The 21,366-nt window shown below is 36.1% G+C and overlaps 1 protein-coding gene across 4 annotated transcripts in view; it reads right to left on the bottom strand.

The window, feature by feature from the left end:
- The window catches only part of FMN1 (formin 1), a 188,556-nt gene that overhangs the window by 145,701 nt on the left and 21,489 nt on the right, over positions 1 to 21,366 (bottom strand). For 3 of the 4 annotated variants that reach the window (XM_010391382.4, XM_010391377.4, XM_010391392.4), the window contains exon 3: positions 1,852 to 2,027. In XM_010391382.4, the coding sequence (XP_010389684.3) occupies positions 1,852 to 2,027 (176 nt within the window). The remainder of the gene's footprint in view (positions 1 to 1,851; positions 2,028 to 21,366) is intronic. The other variant, XM_010391389.4, reaches the window with a different exon arrangement.

The following is a 21,366-nucleotide window of genomic DNA, read 5'->3' on the forward strand; positions in this document are numbered from 1 at the left end:
TCTAATAGCAGAAAAGGGCCATAGATAACATGACTGGGTGTAGTGCAACTGTGAGTAAATAAATTGGTCTATTTTAGATGCTGTTTCCTCGGAACATGATCTTAGCTTCAGAATTGCTCTCCAGACACTGGCCCACCACAGTTGTCTTGCGGTCCAGTCTGATGACTGCACAGGGAAGACAATATCTGGGCGTGACATCCCATTCTGAAGAGGAAGGGAACACCCAAGGGTTGCTGCCATCAGAGCAACTCGTGCAGCCTGGTTTTGGCCACTATCTTTCCTACAGGCTGCTTCTAGCAGTGCTGCAGTCCAAACAGATTCTGATGGCAGCAACTGCTGCAGCAGCCTTCTCACTATCATTCTTTTGGCAACTCCTCTTTCAATCCCATGGACTCACCTTCAAGAACAAAAATAGTCTTGGAGATACAAGGGGTCTGTAATTCAACCCAAAGTCCTGTTCTGAAAGAGAGTCACAGGGAGTGAGCTTCATGATAAAGTGTCTTGGTGGGTCCCTAGCAGTCAGCCCATGTTGAGCACCCTTTTTTATATCGAAATTAAACACTTTTGTTCTGAGTATTTTAAAAAGAGTGGAATAAATATTCCTCCTTGCTAACTACAACAAACGGAAATAATTTAATTTTTTCATAATGCAATTAATTAGATTTTTACACATGTTTCTTAAAAACAAAAGTAAGAAATATGGAAACTTCTTACTAATCTCAGATATCTCTTATGTTACACAAAATGTTGTTCTTAAATGGCCTTTAATTTGTAACTCCTCCTGTTCTATACAAGGACTTCATAAATGTAGACAAAGAATCCTTATGGACTATATACTTCCTGTTGTAGTATATATTTCTAGCAGTGATAACAGCTATGTCACAGTTCCTCTCAATCCAGTTATTTGTTTTCATCTCAACAATTTATTACAAGGATAAACCTGTACCTTCACACTGGTACAAGAATATTCTAAATAATTATCTTAAGAAAAGAAAGTTAGGACAAGAAATAAATTTTATAACAAGCTCAAGAGAATACCATCGGTGACTGTAGGCATTAAAATGCATTTTAAGTGTACTTCTAAGTAACTTTTTGTATTTCCACCAATAGATGTCACTCTTACACAAATTTGTCTTAGTGTTTCTTTGCACAAACTGTTTATGTAATCTAGTCTTTAAAGCATTTTCTTTCAATCATTCAATCCTTTCCATGTTTCTTCCCTCTTCTTCTACATTCTGTTCCCTTCTCCCTCCAATTTGAAAACTACTGCCAAAACATGTCTCTGTAGGCTGCTTACTGCTCACCCTGGGAGCATGTCAGTATTTCCAGCTGCATTAAGCTGGCCTGACATTGTGATTAACTCCGCTTGCCCTCTGAAGCTTCAGTGCTTTATATCCCAGGAAGTTTCAAAACTTCTCCTGTCAAACTCATGGCCAGTCTGACTCCAGTGCCAGTTCTGCTTCTCCAAAACCCTGAGAAGCAGCAGCATGGCTCCCAGCGCTTGGGTTGCACACATGCACACGTGCACACACAGCTTGCTCCTGCAATGCATTTACAGGAAGCAACTAATTTAAACTAAACACCCATCAAGATTTTAGAAATGGCACATTGTGTATCTTCATCTATTTATATAATTTCAAAAATTTTCTGTATGCATTGCTCTCAGCAGCACAAAGACATATGGACTCACAGACCATCTGGAAAACTGTATCCTGCCCAAAACTTTGCAGTTTGTCAGGTATTTTGGAACACGGTTTTAGACTGACCCGAAATAAACGCATACCAAAAATGTAATTGTATATAATAAATGCCTGTTGAAATCCAATATAGCATGAATACAGTCCTACTCACATTCAGTTCCAGGCTCAGATGCAACACATTTCTGTTGATCTTCTCTTTCTCACTTGAATGAGGAAACGAGTTTGAGTGCCCCAGTCTGCAATCCAGAACCCATGTATCTTCATCTCTGTTTGCCACATCCAAATTAGTCAGCCGTTCAGTGAAGTCATCCTTTAAAGCAGACTCTGCTGGAAGGCCCAAATGAAATGAACTTAAATTAAATTAAATTAAATTAAATAATTCTGTAATGCATCTGCACATAATCCCTGCACACAAAAAGTCCTATATCTTTTTGAAACTCTGGTACACACTACCACCAACATGTGCACTTACAGTTCTTCTGTTTGTTTAAAACAAAACTGAATGGTATAAAGGGGATAAAAACTTTGTTTTCACTCAGAAAAAAATCTTTCTGTCCTTAGATTTTGTGGGTCAGATCTAGCATAAAAAAAAAAGTGGGCTGCTTGTCTTTCCCCCATACACAGACACAGACTGTGTGTAAGATGCTTGCCTCTGCCAAGGCACTGTTAACTGGTCATCCTAAATGTGCTCGTCACACACACATTGCAGAGGTAGGTGTGAAGTATAAAACTTCCCTAAGAAAGCTCCACAAACTAATTTGATAAACTTTTTGACATTGGCTAAACACAGCCTTAGGGGGGACCGTGCCAATCCACATTAGTCCTTTACACCAAGTGCATAAAAAGCAGATCTTTTTATGATCTTTAAATCAGAAGTGATGCTTAAGATTTTACCTTTCTCCAGTAACCTTAAAACATAGTATCAACCTGGTTTTGGAACGGTTTAGGTACAAACAGCCACGGATTTAAGGGGAGAGGTAAGAACAAAACCTGTTAACCAAGGAGGTACTTGTCTATGTCATGCATTGCAACCACTCAGCACTCTCCATCCTGTTCATAGCATTGCTGGTTTATTAGACCCCCAAAAAATGTATATTTCTTCACGATAGCTTCCACTTTAGCAATGAGAAAACCAATGAATTCCATGAAGTTAGTGTGCCCTCTGAAGTGTAATGTCATACGTAAGATACAGAACACCTCTTTTTATATTCTGTAAGATATATACACTCTTTCACAGACACATCCATCTTGGATCATTTTACTGGAAGCTTCAGATATTAGCACAGTTCCTGGCTGCTGCATATCATAGCTTAGCATTATAAAAGAAACCCTGAAAGTGTTCAAGGCCAGATTTGATGGAGCTCCAAGAACCTGGTCTAGGGAAATATATCCCTGTCCATGACATGGGGATTGGAACTAGATAATCTTTATGGTTCTGTTCAGTCCAGGCCTTTTCTGATTCTAGTAATGGCACTTACAATTTTGTAATTTTTAGAAGTTTTTGGTTTTTTCTTTTTTCCCTAACTTTAAAGGACCATATTAAGAAAAGAGGCACTAGGATCAGAATCTGTATAAATGGTTGCTTAAATAAAGGCTGATTTTCAAACTTTCTGATAGCTTCCAGTCCTAAATAATTTAGGTGCCACACCTAAATTAATTATAAGCATAGTAAAGTAAAATACTTGATAAAATGGCCAATGATCCAAATTACAAGTCAGTCATTATTGTGTGAATAAAGTCATCTTTCATCTTATTCAGATGAAATCTCAGTGTGAGATTCTATCAAAATAAAGCATTTCTCTAAAAGAGTATTACACATACCTTTACACATTTTGAAATTATGCACTGCATATAATATTAAACTGTATCAAGATATTCAAACACAAGACAGCACATTTTAAGACATTCTCAGGTCCAGATTTGCTATCTTTTAGATCAGGGATCTAAAGAGAGACTTGCTTTCTGACTTTCTGAATCACTGGATTTCTGTATATTATTACACATTTGATATGTTTTTTATTGTTGGCCCTTATGCCATTATGTAAGTGTTGTGGTTTAACCACAGCAAGCAACCAAATACCATGCAGCAACCATGTATCCAAAACATAGCCCTGCACTAGCCACTGTGAACAAAATTAATTCCACCCCAGATAAAACCCACTCATTAAGTCATTTCCATATTTAGAAACCCTTACGATCAGAAATACAAATATTATGCTTTTAATATTAAATACAAATATCGTGCTTATAGTAAGCTGAATAAATGTATTGGTTGAATTTTGACCTCATATTTGTTGCACCATACAATTAGCCCAATTACCTCTAGCCACCCACCCTTTACATGATTATGACATGGAAAATATAAAGAAAGTTCCAGGTGAGTGGAGAGGAAAAAGTAAAAATCACCATTTTTAAGGTAATTGGACATTATTTGTATCATGTTAGCAAACCTATCATGACAGGTTTTGGTGCTTCTCCTGGTTTCTGTCACAGATCAGTGCTACAGTTTTTTTGTGGGTATCTACTGACTTTTCATCACAAAAAAATTGGAATCCTGTCATATAACCTATAAAAAACACATATGCTTTCATAAAAAATTAAAACTGCATTAAAATGCAAATTTACATAGTAAAAACCAGGAAATACTACCATTTTTAATTCAATGCTCTTTGGGAATTCATTTTATATTTGTAATTACAAAGATAAATTACATTTATCTTTGTAATTATCTTGTAATGCTTGCCCACCCTGCTCAGCATTATTTCTAATACTTCAAAGCTTGATTACAGTTTGTAGTTTGCAGTCATTTTGGACCAATTATTCTTAGCTGTGTTGTTCAAGGTGTCTGTTCTATGTCAGCTACTGCTAAAGAGAAAATTCATTTGTAGCAGTGATTTTTACCCATAATATGCTTACTCTAATAATTTCCATTGATTCATTAAGTGATACAGAACTGTAGCAAGAGACCACACTTAGAATTCCTTCTTGCAGCAGCTGGTATTTCCCATAATTAACTGTGGCCCAGCTACAAACAGTCAGCCTGCCAAATGCTTTCTGGGCCTCTAGAAAACTTAGTACCTCCCTCAGCTGAAGAGATTCAGTTTTTGTCCAAATTTAATTTTATGCACCATTACATTAATTTATGGTATTTTTTGCTGTTGGCAGACTTGTCCCAAGTCTGTTACCAAGCCTCTATTCTCCACCCTCTAGGCAATTATTACTTAATGTTCTGTCATCTATGCATTTATCCTGGTAGCTGATGATTGCATTCCTCCTTGAACCAGTTCTCACCTGCACACACCATTAGCATAAAACCACTTCTATGGTAAGGGACTCATCCAGCCCAGTAGACAGTGGAATATGAAAGGAGAAATTTAACCATCTCTCTAAGTATTCTATTTTAAGCAAATTTTTAAATGTTTTGTCATATTTTTCCCTGAAGTTCAGCATTCTGTCAGCTCTGACAGATGGATTTTACTGCTACTGACACTTATCCAATAAACATTTTTTTTTAAATTGGCAACCTACTGTAATCTGATAGTGTTTAAAAAAAAGTCATATATATTTTATGCAAGCATATGCAAACACATGTATGTATTATTGAATCATAGGCTAAATTTAGAAAGTTTTAAAATGCATATGTTTATCCTTCAGCCACCTTAACTGATTTGACATCTCTTTTTTTTTCTCTCTGAAAAAAGAAGGGTTTCATGAAATTTTAGTTGCTATTCAAACTGTCTTCCAGGTTTTACAGTTTATACCACTGAGGAGTGCCTCCTGTGTGCAATGTATGTACAAAGAAGACTGCCCAAATACAGATCTGCTGCCATCTATTGTCCCAAGGGAATAGAAGACTGAGCAATGTAAATACAGAAAGACTGAATACTTAATGCTTCTCTGGGAATTTTTACCATGCAGACTTTGTGAGTGTAGGGAAACAACATTTTTATGTTGTCACAGGTAGGACAGATGAGGCACTCAAACCTCAGGGGTACAGACAGGGTCAAATCATCAGACTGTGACAATGAATTGTACACCCAGGATTTTCTAAATCTTCTAGTCCTATGCTGAACATACATAATTATAAGGTAATTACATCTGACTTTTTAAATAAAAATTACCATTCTTGTCATACAAACTCTAAACAGAAATTATTAAATTAGCAAACAGGCATATTAGATACCATGTAATACATTTCTGTTAAGTCGCCATTGTGGAATACACATTTTCTATGGAACAGTTTCTATGGAACAATTTCTATGGGCAGTCTCTCTCTATAGAAAACCTGAAAAAAGAAAAACTTTTTTTTTTTTTTTTTACTAGTTCAAGGAATTAGGATGTCATGATATCCATTTCCTCGGGTACATGGTTTGCTTAACCACAACACACTTAGCTCTGAGGCCAATGTTACACTGATTGCTTTTAGCTTTGTTTCTTGACCACTATATATTAATATTTCAATCACACTCCATTCTTTCTAGATTGCCTTATTATACCACACAGGATAAAAATATAATGGTTACTCTTTTTGTATGTTGATTCCCATGTAATGTACAATTCTGTTGCCTAGTTGATTGAATGTTATGAACACTCATATGCATGAATAAAGAAAACCTTGTGTTAATTAGATACTTGTATTCACTGCTTGCCTCTTGGAAGAAGTGAAAAGGAGGTAAATAAAATTTAAATCTTTGTACACCATTTGGGAATGAGTCTCAGAATGCTAGGTTTTGTGGACCTTTTAAGTTTGGGGGGGGCCTTAAATTTTAGAAAAAAACCCCTAACAAACAAATAAATAATCAAGTAGGTTTTTTCAGCAAGTGAACCACAAAACTGAAGCAGTCTAACTCAGAAATTGCCTATTTAAAGGCACCATTTTGACAGTAGGAATGAACACTCTGAATCATGTATTCATGAGTATTTACGGTATTTAGAGGATTTTTAGAGGATTTACAGTATTACTAACATAAGAGAATGTTATTACTGTAGGGATTTGGCTCTTGCAAGATCTTAAGTCAGCAAATCACAGCAAGTTAAAGAGTCTTTGGTACAATTCCTTGCTCAAATGGATGAGGCTTGACCATTGTTATTGAAAGCATTGGTGGAACGTGAAGATAAACTGAGTCAACATATTTTTTAAAATTATGGAAATCCAAAATATGCAGGTCCTACCACATTTTTTTGCTTTGCAGTGGGAACCTCAGATTTCATGATCCATCCCTCTGGACTGACCTTTTCCTTTCTAAGCAGTAAAAGCTTTCTGATTTCTCCTGTTTAAAATGTCTCTTTTATTTTTGTTGTTACAGACACCAATGTGTTCAATCTCAAAACAGCATTGGAAGGAGTCTCAGCAGCTGCAGATTCTGTGGTTAGATGATACTGCACAGCTCCATCCACATGCCATCTGTGGTATCTCATATCTGTTAGTATATAAAGACATTAATTCTGTGTAAACATATAAGTTATGCACTCATTGTTCCCATGTATGCAGCTGACACAGAGGACAATAAGATTTTATTTTCTGGAGTTAAAGTCTATTTTGAAGTTAAAGAAATATGAATAAGTAGGGAGAAAAATAAGAGAATTTGAAAGAGGATTTAAAAACCTAGAGGAAGCCGTCCTCCTTCCCTTTTAATTTTCCAGATTCCCTTCATGGGAAGGAAGCAAATAGAAGAAACCTGTTTGCTCTGGTAGAGACCCAAGAGAAGACTGAAATCTTAGCAGCAATACAATTCTTTCTGTTTTATTGGATAGAATGAAAGAAGTACATAGTTGTTTGTGCAGAAAAGTGAACATTGTGCACTAGGAAGATGAATAAATCCTTTTAACATGAAGAAAACTCATAGTGCAAGACTAGAGACACTGGAAAATTATACTAAATGCTGTCTTTGGGAATGAAGATATATGTCATCTTTCCCCCTAATTTACATAGTTTTATTTACTCTGTATTGTAGCATGGGGCGATTCATAGTATAAGCAGTTTAGCAAAATCCTTGCTGAAGATTGCCTGTTTCTGCAGGACATTTAGAAATTCTTTTTGCATGATGAAAAATTGTGAATTTTAAAAAGCAAATGTTAGGCCTGCTACTTGCTATGTTGCTATAACAAAGAAGCCTGAATGGCACAGTACTTAAATCAAATCTCTCAAAGTGGTGAGTGTGGGAGCAAAGCCCTGGGGCAGCAACACCCTGCAGTGGCAGTTAAGGTCTTTGCAATGCTCAGAAAGCTAGAAGCTCCTAAAGTACCAATATCCAAAACAATCAACAATTTATTGTCTTATTCTGTGTCCTCTTTCTCCTAGGAAACAGTAAACACAACTTAGTACAGCTAATAATGGAGAAAAAAATGTGCAAGTGGCTTCAAATCCATCCAATTACTAAAAGAGAAATCTATTGCCTAGTAAAATTAGGACCTCCCTCCCTTGCTAGCAAATAAAAATCAGTATGTTATTCTGAACTGTGAACTTAAAGAAGGGTATCTTCCTGCAGGAGGTGATAAACTGTACATAGCTTGACATGAACTTCCATCATTAAAAGAAAAGAGCAGCAAATAACGGTGAAGATAAAGCTTTCTGGCCTAGAAAGTTCAACTGAGCAACCACCAAACATAGGGATTTTATTTATTTTCTTGTAAAAAACGTTTGTGCAACTTCTCAATGCAGAATGTATCAACTGCAAAAACATGTGATACAACTCAAAGCTTTTCAAAAATACTTCAGAATCATTACAAACCTAGGGAAGCTTAGCAACATCTATCGAAACCTATAAATTCCTTATATAAATTTAAATGGTTTGTATTAAAGTAACTTTTCATTTATTCTTTGAGAATGAATGTTATTTATATTTTTTTTTATTTATTAAGGGTTTACATTTATCATAATTTATATACTTCATACTGCTTTTTCTCCTTCACCTCAATCTATTCATTCCAGACAAAAATCCCCAACCCCTAAGAGAGCAAACCCTTATAGAAAAAATATGAATACCAATCACTAACTTAGTATAAAAAAACCAGTACAACTTAGATTAGGGAAAAAAACCCCAACAAACAAAACTAAACCAAACCAAAGGGAAGATCATCAGCAGAAAGATGAGAGAACCATATTCAAGATTCAATGCTGTATCATCCAACATGTGCTTGAGAAGCCTGAGGAACAGGAACTCTAGTAACAAGTACAGAATGTATTTTCTGAATTAGGACACAGACTTGCAAGGTGCTGAGCAGTCTGGCCCCATACAAGCCTCCTGCTTCATCACACACTCAAATTTAACAAGTTTAGTTACACTGAGCAAATAACAAGCAGGACCTGCTTTGTCACTTTTCAGCCCAATCTTACTTTCAGATGCAAGCAAGATGCCCTCCAAGTGTTCACAATTGGCACTATAAAGAAAGAACCAAAGATACTAAAAACCTCAGGAGGATATAACACAGGAAGCAATTGACACTTCAGTGCAAATTCTTCATCTTTTACTATTCCCAAAGAAGCTTCATATGTCCACAGTGAAATGCCACAATCAACATTCACACCTAGGTTCCGAGCTGCAATGCCAGGAACTTTTAGTGAAAGGCTCATTTTTAATGCCAAAGAACTTCAGTGCTCACAGTAACTTCCAGATGGGGGTAATACCCAAAGTAATCTAGTTAAATATCCGATCAGCATATATTAATTAAACAACATTTCCCAAGTGAGCCATTTGTGGACATACAAAAATTAAATACTACAGAAAACTTTGAAATACCTGACAATTAACATATGTCTTTCTTATTAGGCAAATGCTAAATGTCTTGCAGGGCTATAAAATAGATAATGGTAATTTTCCAAAACCAGTTTACAACTGTTTACAGCTTCAATACCTGAAGTAATTTTTATCCAATCAGAGCACATACCATATTTTTTATAGATTACACTCAAAGCAACTACCAAAAATAGAAGCATTCCTAAGACTGTAATTGCTATAATGAGGAGTGTTTCACTGTGACTTTTACAACCAGTTCTCTCATCTGTGGCATTAGCCAGTTAGGTAAAAGAATGTGGAGGAAGAGACTGACGTTTAAATTCTCTATTCCTTATTTTGTTTAGCAAGATTTGACCTTGCAAGCCATAGTTTTTGAAAAGATTAGAAATCTGTAGCTAGTGCAATAAGGAAAATGAAGAACTATATCGAAAAAAACAGACAAAAAGATACACAGCTGAAAGCTAACATCTTTTAGGCAGCAAGCTAGGAATAGAGGCCACAATGTCAGCAGTTTAAGTAAATGTAGTAAGCTATTTAATGACCATAAGAGCTTACATTACTTTTCTCATGTGCTTTTTATAATATTTCTCCTTATACACTGGTTCTCACTCTTAACCATGAGAAAGGCAAAGTCACGGCCGAAAAGATTTGGTTTGGGCATTAGGTAAGTAAAAAATGAATGACAGTAAGATTGATTTTAAATAACCTACATCTTTTACCTTACACTTCAAAATTTCTAAAGTTGCCTAAATAAGCTCTAACATCAATGAATCTATTTGTGGAGGTCACTTAGGCCAGCCACCTCTACATTGCATTAATGTCATTATATAAATATTTTAGTGCAAATATTAAGATCTGATATAATGAACTATGGATAAAAATGTGCAAAAGCGCCAGAAGCAACAATTAAAGAGCAGCCTGTGTAGATAACCAAGGACATTATTGACAGCAACAAAACTAATTAATGCTGAGCATGTTATTTATAACTAGACCATGGGGCATATGATTCATCAGTGAAAGTCTGAAATGTGATAATAGGAGAATGAACGTGGCCTTCATAGCCTGTGCTCTTCCTTCTCCTCCTCTTGGAATAACATTGCATCACATGTGACAGTCTTCTGCCTTTTATCCAACAGGAAGACACACAACAGCCCAAAATATACTGAAAATCAAGGAACACGGAAAATGGGCAGCAATCTTGCTTAACATTCATACACAATGCACAAGATTTTGCAGCAAAAGGATCACCTGTTTTATGACCAATCTAGCAGAACCTAAGAGATGTAGTGAGGATTTGACAGCTAGTCTCTCCTTTTCTAACCTCATTCCTAGTGCTGTCCAGACTGCTTTAACATATGCATTTTCGTGAGTGAGAGTGGTAACATTCTGTGACTGTGCAGAATCAACCTGGACTATACTTAAGCCCTTGGCACTGTATCCCACAGCGTTCTCCTGGAAAAACGGGCAGCACATGGCTTGGACAGGTGCACTCATCACTGGGTAAATAACAGGCTGTATGACCAGGCCCAGAGTGGTCATGAAGGAAGTTACATCCAGCTGGCAGCCAGTGATGAGTGGTGTTCTCCAGGGCTCAGTATTGGGGTCAGTCCTATTTAATAAATTTATCAACAACCTGGATGAGGGGATCAAGTGCACTCTCAGACAGATTACAGACAACATCAAATTGGGCAGGATCAGCTGAAGGGTAACAGGGCTCTGCAGAGGGATCTGAACAGGCTGGATCAATGGGGTGAAGCCAATGGTATGAGGTTAAACAAGGCCAAGTGCTGGGTCCTGCACTTGAGTCACAACAACCCCAGGCAGTGCTACAGGCTGGGGGCAGAGTGGCTGGAAAGCTGCCCAGCAGAAAAGAATATTGGCCTGCTGGTTGTCAGGAGCTGAACATGAGCCAGCATGTGTCCAGGTAGCCAAGAAGGCCAATGGCATCCTGGCCTGTATTAGCAACAGTGTGGCCGGCAGGACCAGGGCAGTGATTGTCCCCTGTACTCTGCACTGGTGAGGCCACGTCTCAAGTTCTGTGGGCAATTTTGGGCCCCTCACTACAAGAAGGACATTGAGGTGCTGGAGCATGTCCAGAGAAGGACAACAGAGGTGGTGAAGGGTCTTGACCACAAGTCCTGTGAGGACCAGCTGAGGGAATTGGGGTTGTTTAGCCTGGAGAAAAGGAGGCTCAGGGGAGACCTTATTGCTCTCTACAACAGCCTGAAAGGTGGTACTAGCAGGGTGGGGCTTGTTCTCTTCTCAGAAGTAACAAGCAATGGGACAAGAGGAAATGACCACAAGTTGCACCAGGGAAGACTTAGATTGGTTATTAGGAAAAAGTTCTTCACTGAAAAGGTTGTTAAGCATTGGAACAGGCTGCCCAAGAGAGTGGTTGAGTCATCATCCCTGGAGGGGTTTAAAAAACATGTAGATGTGGCACTAATGGACGTGGCTTAGTGGTGGACTTGGCAGTGCTGGGTTAATGACTGGACTCAATGATCCTAGTGGTTTCTTTCAACCTAACCAATTCTATGATTCTAAATTAGTAACTGAAAAATTTCATCCACGACAAGTAAAAATGCATTTTTGCAACGGTAGGATCACACAATAGAGTCATTAAGGAATCTCCATCCTCTTCTGCTAAAGCAGACACATTAATATTTACAGCCAATAATAAAAGAAATAAATCTGACACCTAAAATTATTTCATAATTCATGTCCTAAAGATCTACAGCTATGTTATTTCCCATGTCCTGTGGCAACTGATACCTACTTTTTCTGCTTAACTAAGACAGGAACAGAAAACAAGCAGTGAAGACCTTTCTGCAGTGGTTAGATACTTGAGTGGTAATATCTCAGCAAGAGGGCAGTAGCAAACAGAGATTACCTTAGTTCACACTCTTTGTAAGTCTAGCATTGTACACCCCATGCTACTATTGGCAGGGTCATGATGAACCTAAATTGGTCAACATCACATACATTTTCAAACGATTCAGCTGACTTTTTTCTAATGCAAGTATCTCTGAATGCCTTTAGTGCATAGTGAGCTTACAGAAACTCCAAAGCCCTGCTACGCTTCTGTTAATGAAATATTATCATTGTGATGTCGAAGCACTATCAAGTAGTAATGTTAATGGCATAGACAGACATATACTAACTTTTACAGCCTTAGGAAAATTGGATGACTGAGCAAAGGGAACTTATCACCAATCCCACAAATTTTCTGAGTTTTCATCAATGTCCAAGTCCTATGACCAAGGAAAAATATTCTGATTAGGATAGAGTTTTTGTATAAACTTAGTCAACTCTCAATTAAATAAGCTTTAATTATCTTTACTGTAGCATACCATGACTCACAAATGGGCTTCAATCCAAAACCTCAGGAAAGAAGTATAACCATATTCACAGAGCACTGAGAAGTGTTCTTCGCAGTTCCAGTCAGCACTTGTATAAGAATTTGAGCTGTGTCACTCAAATTGCCTTGTATTCTTCTTACCTCTAAACTTAAATGGCAATACTGAATGGCCTACTTTACATTTTTTGTATATTGTCCACGCTTTTATTTTATTTATAGCTTTCCAAAGCTCCACTTGCCTCAGGCTAATCACAAGCTCACTGTATTAGACATTGGACAAGAAATCAGTTAAAAGTAAAAACAATCCACAGGCTTTTTTTTCTTAATTAATTAATTTTTTAAAAATAATTTCCTTTTCTTTGGTACTTAGTCCACAACCACTCTACACTTTTTCCTATTTTCAACGCTGCTGAATATTCCTTACTTTCATAGATTTCACAAGAAATGAGAGGTGAACAGTACTTCTGAAAATAAATTATGTCACCTATATAGAAACTGTTACTTGTGAAAACATGGGGGTGTGGAAGTGGTAATAGATTGCTTAAAGTATTTTAACTTCCTTTGTATAAATTTAAAGTTCAAACTTTCTCTTTATGCTTTTCCTGGCATCTTGGGTTTTTCTGTATACACGTATTGAGATGTACTCTATATGCATAGCATGTGAGCTCAAGATTAAATTACAGTGGCATCCATGAATGACCTCTCTTCAACTGTGAAAAACGACTGCCAACTGAAAAATCTGCACTCAAAGAAGATGGTGTACGTTTACCACATTTATTCCACCGTCAACATTTTGGTGCACTTCAATTGATAAACAGGAAAGAGAGAGAGAAAAATGCAGCCCTATCCAACTTCTTCAGCCACTCAGTTTTACAATCTCTACCATACATCTTGCCAGTTATCTTTAGGGTTTTTGTCCCAGGCTAAAGACAATTCTTCTGTTCTTTAAAATATCCTGTTGTCCTTTCCTTAACATGACCCAGTTTTACCATATACTTTTCAGACAGAGAATGAGAACGGACAGATATCTGAAGTTTGAGAGCACTAGATTTCATAAAGTGGAATAATGTTTCTGGGGGTTATTTCTTCTCCAAAAATTTCCAATTTGCTTCTTGCGCAAGCTATTGAGTTTTCAACACATATTTACATAGGACTATCTGTCAAGATTCAAAGTTCTCATTTGTGGAAGGAAATGGCTGGCTTCATTTTATATACGAAGCGAAATTGTAGGGGGGTTTTGTGCATGGCTTCCTATTTATTTCCTTCAAGTTCACCTGCCTTTTTACTACTCAGTAAATGCTTTCTACAGTTCTTCACAGCACTTCTCCCCAGATATCATGATATGATATTCATTGGCTAGAGCAGTATTCCTGACCTTCCGAGAGGTCAGGTTGGATATCAGGATATGCATCCCCAGGCCCAGAAATACTGAATTTACAGTTAGTGATGAAGACTGACTAGGACTTGGTTAACTGTTGGGATAAAGAGGGGAATGAAAGGCGAACAGCACAATGGAAGAGGTTTCAGAAGTCATGAGGAAATGTGCTACTTTAGAACAACTACCTCTCAACACCGCTCATTTCCTCTGTTTTACAGTGTGATTCAGTATAGGACTGGCTAATTATAGCAATCTAGAAACTGCAGAGCAGAAATGATGCAAAAAAAAAGAGCTAGAACTTTACTAGTTACCACCTACATTTCTTTTTAATACAGTCTGTATTTATTCATATTTTAACAAGTATCTGCCAAAATGACAAGCAACATTTCACAGTCTCAACTCTGACACATCTACACTTTAAAACTAGACAAATTTGGAGACAGCTTTTTATTCGCTTTAAGTACTTTTTTGGGAAAGACATTTTTTCAGTGTATGGCTGATTGTATAACATCTGCAAGATACTACATGCATGTTCAGTAACACTTGCGTGTCAAAATAACTGTATAAACCACCAGAAGAAGCCACAAGCATCTCAGCTTTATCAAGGCTTTCTTAAACTCAAAGTGTTCTATTACAAAAGAAAACACTCTTCATTATCTAACCTAGACCTTTTTATTGGCCTCAATTTGGTCTGGCAAAACAAAGCCTTAGATGTCTAAGTACCTAACAAGTGGTCTGCTTAATCCACTAGAAAATATTTCTGTCATTCAATTCACTTTTGCAAGTGTTTTATGCAGTTACATTACACTACTGAGGAAAAAAATAAGCTGTATTCTTCTGCAAGTTCAGAGCCTAATTAAAAGGTGGCTCATTATCCAAATGGATTTTTGTCACATAAAATTTTTCACTGGCTTGCTAATGAACCAGATATAAATACCAGTCACTACTGCAATCCAGCAACCTCAAGGCTGCCAGTATTATTACATTTACTTTAAATATAAAATTACCACTTCACAAGTGTTGGCCATCTAGCACATAATTTTGTTTTGGAAAGCATTCCTATTTAAATCAATCATAAGCATATGCTCTCCATCTTGCTTTGAGTTAAGCCTGCATTCAGGGCTGTTCTTGAAAAGGGTGGCTCTCTCTTTCAAGGCACACTGATAACATACACCATTCTGAAGCGCACCACTACAGGAATGTGACAGCAAAATGCTAGTGGTCATATTTCTGATTCATATGAAAGATATACTTCCTATTTTACAATTCTTTCATCTTCAACATGTAGATGCCAAAGGAACCAAATGAAAAGCATAACTTCCTTTTATTTCTGTGCTCATAGTTTTATTGTAACAGTAAACCTGTTATGCAAATTCTGCATACTGGCCAAAGACCTCTAAGGTTTGTCCTCCTGAACCCTATACTTGGGTCACCAAGAAGTACAATTAGTCTCACTTCATCAATTTTCCTATTATGATTTAAAGAAAGAGGATGTTGTATCTGTGGGCTGAGGACCATAAAATCATTTTCCAGAAAATCCCAACATAGTCTGTTAAGTTTTATGGTGAAAATTCAAATGAAGTGCCTTCCTGCACTGACACAGAGACAATGACTGAATTATACTTAAGTAGAAATGTAATACAGAAATACAGGTAGTTCCCAGGAGAAAGAATACAGAGTTAAACAGAGTTCAATTTTTAGAACAATGAACGAAGACAGACTACAAAGCACCAAAATGTACAATGAGAGTCTAGACCAAAATTCAAATGCATTCTTAAAAAATACTTTTTCTTTTTCTGAAGGAATAAATCCATTTTTTAATAATTTGGCTATATGAAGTCAACAACATTGCTGCAATAAAAAGCTGAGACATCATTTACAATACAATTATTTGGACTCAGTTGCCTAAATGAATGTTAGATACCAAAATTAATTTATTCCAGTCCACAAAGGTGTGGATCATTCCAGGTTGGATTTGCCAGATCTATGTCCGTGCCTCAGACACCCTAGGGCACCTAAAACTGTGCTTTTTCCATTCTGCACAATTTGGCATCCATTCTGAAGATCCTGTGCAATAAGAAGGTGACATTCAGCATTCCTTCCTTTCGTTTGTGAAATGATCTTGCAGGTAATTGCCCAGCACATTGAAAAGGGTGGAAGAGATCATTTTATGTGAACAAGCAAAGTATGAGCTTGTTTCAAAAGGTACAGATAGGAGAGTGTGAGTCAGATGAAGGAGAAAAGTAATGGAAATAAAGAAGACATGATGAAGGGGGTGTGGAAGTGTTTTAAGGATGACTACTGAGTAAGAAAGCAAAGCAGCATGCTACTATACATCACCAAGAGGATGGGTGGAAATATTTCCATGACTATTCAAAGTCATGACTATTTAAATATTAGTATCATTAGATGTTGTTTTTAGTAGCCAAAGCTGCTAAAGCAGACCTGAATTCCAAGAAACCTTTCATTTGTTCTGCTGGAACACCCAGCTGTCATCTCCATTTGCACATTTAATATCAATTTCAATAAATTACACATAAGAGAATTCAACCCTCTGATGACAGAGCTGCAACTGACTTTACAAAGTTAATTGAAGTTGCTTTTATGCTCTGTCTCACTGACCCTCCACATTATTTAATGCCTCAAGCCCAGGCTATGTCACAGCATTGCTTGTAGCCTGAAATCCCCTTTGAGCCTACAGTCACACCTAACTCACAGGAGGAAAGTTTCAGGTCCCTGCTCTGCGCCACAAGAATGGAATGACTACAACTCACTGGTGGGAGAGAAGCTATGTAACAGCAGCCATGCCATAGAGATTTTGATACATGTAGGAAGTCTGTGCAAACATATCTTAGCACCTGCAACTCTGCAAGAACTGTTCAAGCTCAGGCTTCTCTTTGAACTGCCTGCGTATCCATCTGATGAGTCTCATAGACCAAACTGGAAATGCAGTGGGTGGCTAGTGTGGACCAGACATGCCACACAAACACACCCTCTGTGACTCCTCTCATACAAAGCATCCACATTACTGTAAGTGAAATACAATTATGCAGAGGGGAAAAAAAATAGGACTAGAAAGTCAATTTTTATGGATAGAAATACCATGGAAGACAGGGGGAAAATTCTCACCTATTTAATTTACTTTAAAAAAACCCCAAACCAACAAACTCAGGCTTCTGCCTGTTTTGGATAAAAAGTATTTCACTTTGGAGGAGTTACAAAATAAAGTCTTCTCACTGTACTTAGCTATCTCAAAGGTAGCTCTTACAAAAGAGAGATCTCTCACAAAGTTTGTGTCACCCTGGAAATCTGAAATAGCTTCAAACTACAGCTTATTTTCTGCTAACTTTAGAATAAAGCCCTTAAATTTGAAGTTCTTACAAGCAACCAAAATCTGAATAGAATGGAAACAAACCTTTTGTTTTGGTTGCAAGGTGAAATAGTTTAAATGTTATCCAATCACTTTGATGAAAAGGACTTGACAAATATTCAGTGCCTGATGGGATGAAAAACAGGGCTCTTTGGACTAATTAGGTATGGCCTCTTTTACTAATCCACAGACTGGAGAAAAACTCGCAACTTGGATAAAGACTGACAAACTAAGCAACAAAATTAGGATTTCTTTTTCCATAATATAAGAAAAACATTGAAATGGAACACTGCCATTTATACTAAAGATAAGAAGACAAGACAAAACAGAAGGCTAAAAAGTAAGAGATTTTCGAAAAAAGTGAAAACCTGAAAAAGTACATCCTAACATTTTTCTTCCCATCTTTGGATGACAAACATCTTTCATTTTTGCATAACTAAGTATAACTTGCATAAGTAAGTATAAAAGTGGAATACAAATAAATCACCAGGAAAAAAAAATGTAAAAAATACCTGGGAATTTATATAGTGCTATTTATCTTACTTATAATACTTAAAATTACAGTTTCACTATGTGTCAGATTTAAAGAATAATCTGTTGTAGTAAACTAGTACAAAAATTATTAGGTCCATATCCCATGAAAGAAGCATGTAAGAAGAAATTAGGGTACAAAAGCATTATAAATAAGTACTTAGATTTTGTACAAGACTATTCTTTTTGCCTATGCAAAAAGATATATTGCCATCTTCTGTTCTTGGTATATTAGTTGGAGTTTATTATTCACCTGGAAAATAATTTTCAGAAGGCTGCTACTTCTGGAAAAAAAATTTTTGTTTGGAGTTTTCTTTTTTTTAATTTTAGTTCTATGAAAGCTGGCATTTTCCAAAAAGAAGAAAAAATCTGACTGTCATGACTTAGTATTAACTATCAAAGTTTAAACTGTAATGTCTATTGAAAAATGTATATATAACTGTATATAAATTATATTACATTATGTATAACTGTAATTATATTTTAATATAAGTTTATTTAAAAACATACACTCTCCAAAATTGAGTAGTTTTTATTTTAATAACTTTTTCAATATATTTTTCATACTTGACTGCTTTAATTTAAGACAAAACAAATTTTTCTTTGAAAAATCAGAAATTAGTGAACATATGCACAAGTTTAGAATATATTGATAACTATATTACTGACAAAAATATATACTCTAGAAGAAACTTAGAAAGATAACCTCTAAATTTTAGTTATTGTGACATGAAATGGCTCAATGCCAGCTGCTTTACAGGTCATATACATATATGTCTTAAATAAAATTAACACCGAAAAAAAAAATCCCAAAATTTCACTTTCTCCAACAAACAACTAAGATTTAGATTTCACTTCTGTAACAATAACTATCAGACTCAAGTATATGTTAACAAAATGTTAATTGAGGGACTACAAAACCACCAACTTCAGTGCTGCATAAAATAAAAGAAGCCATTTTTTGAGTAATTTCCCCAAAGATCTTGGAATGACTACTGCTGACTAATGCTCCTAATTAACCACAATATGCTTAAGAAAACTCTGCAGGCTTTAAATATGCCTGCCTTAGCAGCTGCAGTGTTCAGTTTCTCTGGACATGGAAATCAAGCTATTTGTTTTAAGTACACTGACAATATGAATCAGATCCCATATACAAATTATGTATATGAGGCAGCACAATTAACATCTTGGGTCACAGAGAGCACCTGGTATTTTGCAGATAGTAACAATTAAAGCTGCTGGGAGCAGTCTGGGAACTGAGGGTGTGCCCTCCAGTTGGCAGGGCTTCCTAGGGCCACTAGTGTAGCTGCTGAAAAATGTGAAGTGCTAGGGATTAAAAGGATGGGAACTACCAGTTTTAGCTTTTCTGCAACTTATGGCTCAAAAATAAGTGCATGCACTCATAGACATAATAACTTTTAATAACTCCCCTGTACTACACTACTACTGTTAGTTTTACTTATGTTTCTGTAATAGAAACACTGAAGCTTAGAGAACAAGAATCAATTTACTTCATTTTGTACACATAATAAGAATTATTTTATATTCATAAATATTTGGTGGTTTTGGTGAATTAACAGGTTCAGATTTACAGGGGTAACAATCAATAAACAGTTTTACTCACGATATAGACAAACAAATACAAAAATTACTGACAATGTTACAGAGCAGAAACTCAGAATACCTTTTCCCATAAAGTCAGATTTTTTTAGAACATGTTTTCCCTCTTAATTTTCCAACATATTCAAGAAAAGTGAGAGCAAACATGGTTAGCTAAACCATTCATCAGTTATACCCTTAATCTTGGTAGCTTTGAACTACCCAAGTCAAAAGTCATTAAATTTTTGACAGCAAAGAAATGCTAAGTGATTGCTTAGGACAATTTCAGAGAGGCTCATTGTATTCAGAATGCAAAAATGTCCCATATGCCTCTTCATTGTAAAAGCAAACCTTATAAGAAAAAAACACAGCACTTTCCATTTTACTGTTCCAAAATGTGTACGTGAAAAAAAAAGTAGAAAATTACAAAGCACTGGAATCTTTATCACACAGGACACTATAAGTGGCAGTATATAGAGACTGTCACTCAGGTGAGGGACTGTGAATTATTTCTATTTCCTTCTTTACTCACCTCTTGTTCTGGTAAAGACTAATTTCCCATAGCCTTTAAAATTCCTCATGTAAAACACATCCAACAGTTCTCAACATTTCACCTCTACTTTCTCTGTCCTATTTTTACCTTGTTGATCCCAGCAAGAAAACACACAAGCCTGAAGAGATCTTTGAATATGGTCTAGAAAAATCATAAACATTTGGAGCAATTGAGAAGCCACCATAATCTAAATGCAAGGGTACTCATAATCTAAGCCCAAAGAAAAATAACTCTGACACACAATTAAATAACTCATTAAACCACTAGGTGCACTATTTTAATGCTATGACTCATAAATAATATTCACTACTTATAGGTATTATTTAAATGTATTGTTATAGATTTATGTCACATCTAAATAATGAAATACTATTCAAAATTATTTACTGGTATGGGATACCCCCAAGCACATAAATTGCATCTTTATTAATTTTCAGTATTTTAAAGTATATTTTTAGCAGGAGTATGCAGAATTTTTCACCACTTTTACAAGTTGGATTTGGTGCTATGTCACTTTTTCAGAGACAAAATACGAAATGGTAGCTATTAGAGATTTTAAAAATTTCTAAATACATTATTAAATCATACTTACAGAGATAAATACTTGAATCTGATCTCACTTTATATATCATTCTGATCCATCAAGAAAAATTTCAGCTGAGCCATTTCTATCAACTTATTTCAAGTGGCCAACAGAATACATACAGATTTAAGAAACAACAACTACCACATTATCCCAGTATTTTACTTCAAGAAATTCTTTTTATACTGATGAGAAAAGAAGTCCATTTCATTACAATAAGTCTTTTAAACTGAGTGCACAAACTGTAAACCAGAAGGAATGTTTTGGCCTTTTCTCCCCCCATGAAACAGAAAATTGTTAATCTATGACCTGCATAAAACATTAAGCTGTCTCTGGTTTTCCATTCCGGTTTAATTCACATGGTTTCCCCTCACTGATTGCCTTTGACTGAAGAGTCACATGTTACAAAGAGCGAAGAAAATATAACTCTTGCTTAAGTATATCATGCTGAGAAGTCATTCAACTAAAACAGGAGCTATTTGTTCACAGAATCTATCAAGGCCAGTCTTCAGAGGGTCTTTTTAACTCAGAGACCATGTCTTGAACTTACAGTCCTGC

This window comes from Corvus cornix, chromosome 5 (genome assembly GCF_000738735.6).
Source record: "Corvus cornix cornix isolate S_Up_H32 chromosome 5, ASM73873v5, whole genome shotgun sequence".
Classification (NCBI taxonomy): domain Eukaryota; kingdom Metazoa; phylum Chordata; class Aves; order Passeriformes; family Corvidae; genus Corvus; species Corvus cornix.